This window comes from Sesamum indicum, linkage group LG8, assembly GCF_000512975.1.
Source record: "Sesamum indicum cultivar Zhongzhi No. 13 linkage group LG8, S_indicum_v1.0, whole genome shotgun sequence".
NCBI classification, from domain to species: domain Eukaryota; kingdom Viridiplantae; phylum Streptophyta; class Magnoliopsida; order Lamiales; family Pedaliaceae; genus Sesamum; species Sesamum indicum.
The window spans coordinates 2,231,456-2,243,665 of record NC_026152.1 but is presented as its reverse complement, the minus strand read 5'-3'; the positions used below and the strand labels follow the sequence as shown (position 1 = coordinate 2,243,665).

General features: G+C 30.0%; 1 protein-coding gene across 1 annotated transcript; it reads left to right on the top strand.

The window, feature by feature from the left end:
• LOC105167444 (leucine-rich repeat receptor-like protein kinase PEPR2) lies at positions 2,276 to 3,523 on the top strand (the record flags this gene model as incomplete). Its single annotated transcript, XM_011087163.2, is given in 1 exon segment — positions 2,276 to 3,523. A coding segment is annotated over 1 exon segment (1,114 nt), but the record flags the coding sequence as incomplete, so codon positions are not given.

Below are 12,210 nucleotides of genomic sequence, written 5' to 3'. Positions count from 1 at the left end.
GAAAATAAATCCTAACCTAACATGTTTATAGAAGAACACACTAAAAAGAAGTGGAATTCCATTAACAATTAGGTAATGTATTAAAGAGAATTCAAAAGATAGAATAGTTGATAGAATAATAGATGTCTCGTGGAGTTGAGATGTCCTCCTATTTATATTATAGGCACCTAACGAATCTAGACATTGGAGATGATTAGGTACATAATTGACTCTAAAAAGTTAATAAATCATTCTTTTACATAAACAAATATCCCAAATGATTGTTTCCAAGATCATAGAGCAATTATTCCTTTTTATTCAGCATAAATCGAATCTTTCTTTATTTTTATTTTTTTTTAATAGTTTGACCGGAGCATTAAGCATGGGCGCGTCTAATCGGATTAGCAAATCTGTCAGAATTTATTTCTTCCTTCGGTAAATGCCTTCAATTTCCAATTTCAGCTCAATTTTGCCATCTTTACTCATCATCATATCTTTTGAGTTGGAAATGTAATAAATTCATGTGATTAGGAATGTTTTAGCTTAAAAAAGAAGGTATAATCATCATCAAAATACTGTAAATTATGTACTCATCATTGACTTATTATTGATTTATTGTAGGATAAATAATTTTTTTATGATCAAATTACCATCATATGTCTTCACACGTTAATGCATGCGAAGAAGTATATTTTCACAATCCACGGATACTCTAAAAAATTGCCGATGCAGTGTTGGACACATGTCGGATACAGACACCTTGGACACGTATCAGACACGCAATCGGAAATTTTTTTAAAAAAAGGACATGACGTCGGACACGCAGACATGTTTTGGATTTCTTTTTATAATTTCAAAAGTCTTTGGGCTTTTTTTTTTCAATGAAAGAAGAATCTTGACTAATAAAACAATAAAAAGAATTAATTCACTCCTCCCAAACTAAAAGTTTAGAAGAAACTAATAAAAATTTAGGAGAGGGTTATGAAGATTAATTAATTTAAATATTAAAAATTTTTCATTGACTACTTTTTAAAATAAACTGATTATGTATATTTTTGAAGCTACATTTGATTAAAAATATAGATGTGAGCCATATTTATATTATATTTTATCTTGATATTGTCCTAATCTTTCTGTAGTTTTCGTGTTGTCGTGTCTGAGTCATATCTTGTTCGTATCCATGCATTATAGATTTCTACTGTAATAAGGGTAGTTTAGTCGAAAAAACTTTGTTTGACCTGCAATAAGTCAGTAATAATTCAATCAATAGAGAACATTAATTTCCATTCAGTTCTTTTCTGTTAATATCAATAAATTATGTGAATTTTCACTAACGGGGAGATTTATTTGTTTTACGGAAGCAAATCTAATAGGTACCAAACATAATTTTTCAAACCATATAAGATTTACATATAATTTCGTCAAATTTCAAGAAAAAGGAGAATAATATCCTTAACTATTATTTCAAAACTCCATATCCAAACAAATGGGTACTTAAAATTGTAAAACGGAGAAGTATAATATATAATTTGTAATATAATATTATGAATGAGTACAAATATAGTGAGAAGAATATTGAGGGTTTGCGGTCAAAATCTAGTGAAAATGTGTGTGGTGCCAAATCCCAAGTGGGGGGTGTCAGAAGCTCCACAGGGTAGATCTCTGCCCATAGCAAGTCAAGCTGATGCAGCAAAGTACACCTCCCACTCCTCTTTACATAACTCTTTCAACCCACAAAAATACCCTCCCCAAAATAAAAAATATATATTACCCCTAATCTTTACTAAATTTCATTTTAACCCCATAAATTTTATTTTTTACAATATGCAAGTACCTCAGGATTTATTCTGTCTATTTAAATCTCTGACTAAATACAAAATACTCTATAAATTATGGCACCAAATGTCCGTATTCTTATGCCAATAAATGATAATTATGTATAAAAATACGTTGATGTTACATATATAGTATTCAGCTTGAGGACTTTTGTAGTATATTTGTATGTATTTATGCTCGTTCATTAACATTTTAAGTTTGCTTTTAGGTTTCGCTACTTTTAGCTTAATCAACTGATATAATATATTAATATGTTATGTATATATATCAACAAATTCAGTGAACTTTGAGTAACGAAAAGACTTATTTGTTAGATAGATGTAATTTCTCAACTCACAAATGATTTATGTATAATTATATTAAATTTAAAAGGGACTGTAATTATTTCTTATTATATTTACTTTGTGATAGATTTGATAAAAAGAGAGGGTATGTTTGAAGCGGAGCAATAAGCATGAATATGGATAGTCACACTGTCATAGTAAAGTATATTAAACACCTTCACTCCGATTGGCCCTCTGTTGTTTTGTCACTCCTGTCCATTCTGCTCTGCACACACTCTCATACATTTCTCTCTCTCTTAGTCTTAGAGATATGGCCAAAGCTCCTCTGTTTCTACCTCTTGTCTTCTCCTTCATCTTCATCTCTACTCAATCAGCAATCTCTCTCATCCACCCTACTGATTTTGCCGCATTACGACTGATCAAGAACTCCCTCACCGACGTTCCCTCCTCCGCCCCCCGCTTCTTCTCCTCCTGGAACTTCTCCTCTGCTTCCGTCGACCCCTGCTCCTCCTTCGCCGGCGTCACCTGCTCCTCCTCTTCCTCCCGCGTCACCATCCTCACACTAGGCACTGGCCTGTCCGGCTCCCCTGGCCTCGCCGGCACCCTCTCTCCCGCAATTGCGCAGCTCTCCGAGCTCAACCAGCTCATTCTCTTCGCCGGCATTGTCACCGGGCCTATTCCGCCGCAGCTCTCCTCCCTCCGCAACCTCAAAGTCATCTCCCTCACCAACAACCGCTTGACGGGAGAAATCCCTGCCGGAATCTTCCGCCTGCCGAATCTCCACACCCTTGACCTCAGCCGCAACCAGCTCTCCGGCGCAATTCCGCCATCCATAGCCGGTTTGGGTCAGCTCAAAGTCCTGGTTTTAGCCTCCAATAAATTCTCCGGCCAAATTCCTCGCTTCTTCCCGAGCCAACTTCTGCACCTGGATCTCAGCGACAACTTCCTCTCCGGAACGCTGCCGCCGCAAATGCCGGCGCTGCTCCGTTACCTGTCTCTATCCAACAACCGCATGTGGGGCCCACTCAACGGCCTGGAATCGCTCTCCGAGCTGGCGTACCTGGACCTGAGCATGAACCAATTTGGTGGGCCCATCCCGAGATCCCTCTTCCGCCCCAGCATCACATCAATGCTCCTCCAACGGAACAATTTATCAGGCGGGGTCCCACAATCCCCGCCGTGGCCGCCCGCCGTGGGCTCCACCGTGGACCTCAGCCACAACTTCCTGACGGGGGAACTAACAACCGCGCTGATTGGGGCGGAGACGCTGTTCCTGAACAACAACCGCCTGACGGGCGGCGTTCCCGAGGAGTACGTGGAGAGCGTGGAGGCGGGCACCATGAAGACCCTGTACCTCCAGCATAATTACATCACGGGATTCCCGCTGGAGGTGGGGGCCGAGCTTCCAGACACGGCGGCGGTGTGCGCCGCCGCCGCTGGGGCTGGCGGCGTGCCCGGCAAGCGCCGGGGACCAGCTTTCCAGGCCTGCTTACCAGTGCTCTACACTCCATAATAGTAGCGGGTCCAATTCCTTGGATTGATTATTGGTTGTCCACATAGTACTATACTTTTACATTTTTCTCCTCTTTTTTTTTTGTTTAATTAAAATTTCAACTTCTTGTATAATTTTTTTTGTAGTTATATAGAAAAAAGTTTGATTTAACATTTAATTGTCCTTTTATTTTTATTGTAATATGTACTAGTACGATTTTTATATTAAAAAGATCGGAATCTCATAGTTAAAAGATTACGATTCTAAATCTTATATATGTCTACTTTATTAAAAATTCTTATTTACTTATAAATTATTAATGTATTAAATCAGCCGTTTATATTTGAAACAATTGATATAATAATATTTGTTTTATATATACATAAACTTACTTTTTTGACTCTGTTATTTGAAACAATTGATATAATAATATTTGTTTTATATATACATAAACTTTATTTTTTGACTCTATTTTTTTCATATTCAAAAGTTGGTATAGTATATTTTTTGTTATTTTATTCAATATTATTAAAGTTTTGTAGAAAAAGAATGAGATTGGGATGGGATAATATATAGTATAATGTGGTTGCATCCATAAACATTAGCCCTTTACAGCACACAACAAGATTTGTTGCAATAATAAGACAAATTTTTGTGAGTTAATGGCTTAGAACATGCACCTTTCCTTCTCTCATTTAATTACAATAATGTATGTATATGTGCTGGCTAGAAATACAAGACTTTGTGCTTCTAACCTACCAATATAAGGATTTTTATTTTTATTTTAAAGTAAGAACGATCAATTATTATTAATTGAAATAAATTAATTATATTATTTTTAATATTAATATTTTACTATATATATATTTTTTTTGAATGGAATTTGGACTAGATTTCAAGTAAGACAACCTTGGTCATTCGGTAGTTTATAATAAAGATTGTCGTTGAGAAAGAGGGAAAAAGATCACTTCATATGGCGGCATGAGAGAGACGATACATAGAGATGAGGGGAAAAAAAATAGAATTGATGTAAGATGTATTATCTGTTCTGGGCATTTCTGTTGTTTTATCAAATTTTATTTTAGGGTAATTTACAACTACCTCCTCTAAAATTTGGCATAATTATAAACACCTCTATGTTGTTTAAGAAATTATAAATACCCACCTGATTTTAACATCCGTTTAATAACGAGCTCATTCTGTTAGTCTCCATCAAGTTTTCGTCCAATTCTTGTGATGAATTTATCAAAATATACTTTTGGATTATAAATTATTATTTTATATTCTCTATAGATTATTTTTTTACCCACTTTCAATTTTGTTTTATATTTTTTTCAAATACTTTCTTTTTATTATTTTTTAAGAAATATCAACAAGGGTAAAGTAGGATATCCACCTTCCCGTTTAGGGCTACATTATTTTTCATTTAAAGGGGGTTATTGTAATTTTTTAAACAATAATTATGTCAAATCTCAAAATATTTAGCTGTAATTTACCTTTTATGTTATTTTTTTTTCATTCTGTCGCAAGGAACGAGAATTTTTAAATACTTTTACACTTTTTTTTTTAATTTGGGTTGGTAATATTTTGCAACTTCAAGAAAATATTGGATCTGATTCTAAAAATAAGTTCATGAAGTGTTTGGATAAAATAAGAAGTTAAAGCTTATAAGATGTGAAAATATCTTATAAGGGTTACGGTGTTTATGGGCATGATATAATCAGAATCAAATAAATTATTATTTCTTGACATATTTTGATTTTTAAAAAATTTTAAAACACTTTTGTAAATAGTACACATTAGTTTAATTTCAAATAAAAATTTAATAGATAATCTTTTTATAATAATAAAAAAATAAATTATTGCCTAAATTTTTGAATAAAAATAATATATATTTACATTCATGCTAATCAAATAATAATATAGATATACAATTGATATTTTTTTTGTTAATGAAATGATTTTTTCTATGCCTTGAATTTATATTTTTCAATAAATATAACATCAATATGAATCTTATTTTTATTTAACTAAAATATATTAAATAATAAAGTATTTTCTCTTTTTCGAATGTTAGAAAAATTAAATAGTAAAAAATATTTTTTATATCCTAGAGAGAAAAAGAGAGTGTGTGTGCGCGCGCGTGTCTGTATGAATGACTATTATACTGTGTTTGGATTGATAAATTATAACAGTAAATTCACAAAAATTGTTTGCATAATTCTATGCGGCCAAGGGTTTGAGAATTTTCCATTCTTATTTTCAGTTACTGTATTGACACTGTAATGTAATTTAAATTCGTTTAATACAAAATAATTTTTTTAAAAAAATTCAAATTCCTCGTTCAAATTTAAATCCGATGATCCAAATGGACCCTTATGGGTTTTATTTTCTCAAAAAATTGGATGGAAGTACTAAATAAAGCATCAACATCACGTAAGTTTGACTGTTGTGTGGCACGATGTCCACTGTTTAGTATTTTCATACTCGATTCAGATTAAACAATTCTGTATTGAGTATTTTTGTATAAATTGATATGTAAAGTACGGATCAGTATCAATACAATACAATACAAATCTCGTTGGTATACATCATGAATTTACCCTATTTCATATTTTCATACTCGGTCTGTATATCTATACTAATATAAAACAGAAAGGTAATCTATACTAAAAAATGATAGTTAATGACACTGTTACACTAATTTTTAAATACGACAATTATACTCGTATTACAAATATGATTGAATGATCACTTCTTTTTTTTTCTTCTTCTTCTTTTTTTTCCCTTGAAATGCGATTTGTTAGTTTATATAATTTTATAAAATATTTTAATATAAATAAATTATTTATTATATGCACGTAGGGACGACTTGTCACAATGGCTAGCAATATATATATAAAAAAAAAATACTTTTTTCATTTACAGACTACGATTTATGATACTACTACACCATCTATTTTCAGTGTATCGATAATATTTTTAAAGTGATTTTTTTTTTTTGAAATTATGATGCTTTAATTTATATATATTTATTTATAATATAGTTTAAAAATATAAAAAATTATTTACGCCTAGCGAGTTTATAAGCGCATATATATACTACAATCATTTATGGGTGCACGCATTGCATCGGAGTGGTGCACATGCGTCGGTGGGTGCGGGTCCCACTCTCCGACTAGGATTTATTCGTTTTCAATAAGGGGTGATAAATAAATTTTAAGATCGCTCGAACCAAATGGAATCGAATCGTTTTTTATGGTTTATTTTTTTAATTTATTTATAATGTTTAGTTTTAACTGTGCTTCATTTTTTAGATGGGTCAAAATATGGATAATGTTTGTCTTGATTTGTTTTAAAAGTTTTGGTGGTGTTTTGAGATGTATTGAAACAGTGCCTTATTTGTTTTTTATCAAAATAAATTTACACTAATTATAGGCCCTACAACTAAATATATATATATATATATTCGTACATATATATAAATATGTATAAAAGAGATATGATTTGACAATGAACAGTAGTTTTTGTCTCCTACTAAACAACATCAAACATACCATACTTATTTTATATTATCTCCAAAAATAAATCTAAACATACACACTATTTCTAACACATACTTATTTATCTTTATTTTTCTCTCTATCTCCACAAAACATATCAAAATAAGTTAAAAATAAAACCAAACATAGCGAACACTTTTTGTTTTGTAATTTTGGATTTTTTTTATTTTTGATTTAATTGATAAGGATATTCTCATTTTTGGTCTAATAATGTACTTTTTCTTTATATTTTTATCGGAAATAAAATACGTGGTATTTAGAATCTTTACACTTTTTGTTCCATATATTATAGGATTATCACTTTTAGTCTTATAATTTTAAAAAATAGCACTTTTTTTGTCTCATGCACTTGACGGTCAGGTGGCCTTTTTCATTAAATATCTAACAGAAAGGCGTCATGGGACCAAAACTGTTATTTTTTTTTAAAATTATGAGAACAAAAGTGAGAATCACATAATCAATTGGGTCAAAAGTAGAAAGGCTCTAAGTTGGAGACGAAAAATGTTATTTCCCATATTCTTACATCCACAGGGAACTTTTCTTAATTTTTTTTATAGCTATGATTATATTATTTAATAATAAATTTGTATTGTAAAATAAATATTATAATTTTATACATATTATAAGATCCTTTTTAAAACATATAAAATGTTAGAATTGGTTCTAAAAATAAGTTGAAAATATTTGATAAAATAAGATTACGCAGTTTATAATATGTCAGTATGTTAATAATGATAATTTTTTATTTAACTGATTAAAAATAAAGAATTTTGTTAAAATTTTAGAAATAAACTCGAAATTTCTAAATATCCTTATAACATTATAATATCTTATTTTTTAATATTTAACAACAAATGCTCGATAACATCTTATAACCTTTAAGTATTTTACAAAACAATCTAAAGAACTTATAACTTCGAGCGTATGAACGAGCAATACGGATCTTTTATTTTTTAAAAAATAAGAATCATATAATCGTATGATATATCAGACATTGAAAGGGGATTTGATTAAATTTATTTAAAATATCTTATAAAATATTAAGTTTTATTTCCAAAATAAAGTTTTTAAAGTTTTCTGGACGAAATAAAATTATGAAGCTTATAAAATATTAGCAAGATAAATTTATAATTAGTTTTAATAAGTTTTTCGAAATCTTAAAAATAAATTAGGAATTTCTTATTATTTTTACAAAACCTTATAAACTATTAACATCTTATTTTTGGAGCTTATAAATTTTCTTTTCCGAAAAAAATATCAAATACTCTGAATATTTTATAATATATTTTTTAAAATTTCACTATAAAAAAATTGAGTTTTTGCTACACTATAAATGACCACAGTTTAAAAATATTAGCAAATTAATACTATTAACCACGGTTAAATAAAATCGAAGTAGAAACTTAAATATTTACCACAATTAATCAATATTCCCGATGGCGTTTAGCGATACCCAAAATATTTGTCATGATTTTCGCCACACTTACAGAAACAACGACTAATAATCATTGCGAAGCCGTGATTGATGATTTTTTTCTTTTGACTATAAAAATTAAATATAGTAAAAAATCATACTTTTTTTAGTATTTATAAGCTGACTTGAATACACTTTAAGTGTAACATTTATAACACCATAAAATTTAAATATGAAAAGAGATTAATGTGGTGCACATGGGAATTAGTGATCCGACCGTTGGGTTAATACTCGAATGGCACACACGTGCATTTTGACTTATAATTGTCCAAACCACTTTATGGTCAATAGCAATAAAGTTTCAATTCTTAAAATAAAAATTTTATTTTTTAAAAATATTAAAGTTATATTTTAAATTATTCTCTAAAACAATGATGATGCTGCTGAACAACTACATCATCTATGATGTGGTCGAGATTTTTACAAAGGGATAAAATTGAGAATTTTACCTACGGCACAATTATATACCAGGTGAACACGATTGTCGAGTGACGTCTTTTTACCAAAAAAATAGTCACTATCAATGAATAGTGCTTGGGTTTAAAAAAAATAATATTTTTGGTATTTATAGTAGCGTCGGGAGTTATATTCTGTGGTGGGTTGTATTTGTTTAACATATGCCTCATATATGTTAAATTATTTTTTTACTCTTTTAGATTAATATTTTTTTACCAATATACATCAATCAAAAAATTATGAAAATTAATTATTTAATATTTAATATCTATAACATACTCTTCTCTTACAAACTATATTCTTATTTGTTGTGGCGTGCGATGCAACGGGTGTCTCATTGTGCGAATATTATTTTTCTAGCTTCGTAACTTTTATAATTGTCCTTAGAAAGACATCTTGTTAGAGAGAGGAGATTTTAGACTTATAAGCCACTCAAGCTCTCTGTATGCAGTCAATATGATCAATATCTGATCCAAGAGGGTTGAGACGAACACATTACTTTGGTCCCATAAATAACGCCGAGATAATGTGTGCCTGTGACGAGATTGGTGCGCCGTCACGCCTCGTATTATGCATTCTAACTTTAAGGCCCTTATAAATTTGTCTTACAAATGCAATTTCTCGTCTGCAATCAACAGGAAATAAAGAGTAAAATTTATTCTGACATCGAGATTTTATTATTAATATCACTTTAATATATGAATAATTAGAAATGATTGAAAATATCATTTTAGTATCCGAGTTTCATCACTAATGTCACTTTGGAACCAAATTCATATCATTCTTATTATTTTTTCTATTATCTTTTTATGTAATGGCAATTTTACTTTTAAATATTAAATAAAAAATAATAAATACATCAAAGAAAGTTTGTATTAATTTCTATAGATATATTTAGTCTTTGTTTGAACCAATTCACTTTTATTTTCATATTTGGTTATCAAGATTATTATTTTTATTATTTTGATACTTCCACCATCTTTATTAATGAAATTAATAATATTTTTATCATTTTGATAATTTCTACCAATTGAAATTAATAATATTGATAAATAAAGTAAGTAAAAATAATAAATTAGTAAAACATTATTATCTACTATAATACTCAATTATAAGAAATAAAAGTCAAATGGCTCACACAAAGACAAAAACTGCATTGATTAATTTTAATTCAAACTTTTCTTTGGTATATTTATTATTTTTATTTGTTATCTGAGGACAAAATGATCATTACATAAAAAAGATAATACAAAAAAAAAAAAAGAATACCAGTCGGATACTAAACTAATATTAATAGTGAAACTCGAATACTATCAGTATGACATTAATAGTAAAACTCGGTACTAATTTTATCAATTGTAATTACTCGAGTACCAATATAATATTAATAACAAAACTCCAATATCAATACGAATTCTACTCTTAAAATAAATCATTTAATGCTTAAAATCATTTTTAGAGTAAGATGATCATTTTGAAATTAAATTCGATCATAACTAATTTTTGGTAAAAGAGAAACGAAATTTGTAACTTTTAATACAACTATATATTTTTTTTATTTTAATTGAATTGCCCATTACCCAAATTAAATAGTTTTTAAATTCCTTCATTAACCTTTAAATTTTAACTACAATTTGTATTAGCATCATTAATTATTAATCCAAAGGCCATAATATTTTTTCTAAATCAATTATCTTAAAATCAATTATACAACCACATGTCGACTGAGTGTAGATTAGAGTTCAGAATCTACAGTAATTTTTAGATAAATTCCATTACACTCCTTAAGGTTATGCTAAATTACGCAAAACACTCCCATATTTTACAAAATTATAGCACCCCCTGAAGGGTGTTAGTATAATCAATAATATTTTGGAAGGGGTGTTTGTGTAAGTTTTTGTATTTGAATAAAAGGTGTAGTTGTAGTTAGAACTATAACCTCAACAAGCGTAGCTGTAAATTTATAAAAAGTAGGAGGGTGCTTGTATAATTTAATATAATATCAGGGATGTCAATATAATTTACCCGTAACCTATTTATTAATTTAATTTGCAAGGTGTACCACATCAAAGGAAGTAAAAGTGTAAAGATGTCATTTTTTCCATTTTCAAGATTAGGGATTTTACTGGAAAAGGAAGAGTAGAGTGATGGAGAAGATGAGTCGTTGGTTGAATGCAGACAAGTGCTGCCCACTTGGGGTAGTAAGAAGGAAGGAATTGTAGTTATAGAAAGAACCATATACGATGTTGTCTTTTATCTCATATATACACACACCTAACGGTCCCAAAACATGATGGCTTCTCCTGTGTGGGGGCTGGGACCGTGATGCCTTCCCATTCACGGGTGCGCTAACAACCCTGCACATCTCAATCATAAACTGCTCCCACACTACCCTAATCATACGCCGAGACATTAACTTTTGGGCGCTCAAACGTTCCGATGAGTGGCAAATACTGTCAACGGCACACCATCAACATCCAACCGTAGGATGTGACGCCGGTTTAAGTTTTACTCGATTGAGAGTAATGTGTTGAGGTACAATACACTTATTCTATGGTAGATGAACAGTGATGGAACGTAAAGCTTGACCCGACATTATATACGAGTTCATTGGTTTTCCAAACGATCTAATTCAAATAGTTGATGGACGATATTTTATTGTAATATACGTGACGCTATCCCAGTAGAAACTAATCTTAAAAACTATACAAGTAGAGAAATTTTCCAGACAGGGTAAATCTTTAGGTCATATGTTTAACTTCTTTTCATATTTTCTACAAACATTTACGATATGTCAAAAAGACTTCATAGTATACAGTTTTAGGAGGGTGACAATCAAATGTTAAATACACAGCACCTAGCATGTATGGGTTGGATATAATCAAGGTTAATTACACTTACTCCCAACCTTTTCTTTAAAATTACACTTAAACCCCCTCAAAAAATTATCATTTTACACCTGAGCCCTTTTCGTTAGGATTTGAATAGAAAATACTGAAGTAAGCAAAAAAAATTACATAAATTTTTAATTTTGCCCTTCATTTAACATTCTCAAGTATATTTTTGCATTTTATAGAGATAAATGTAATATTTATATATATATATATATATATAAAAGAATGAAGT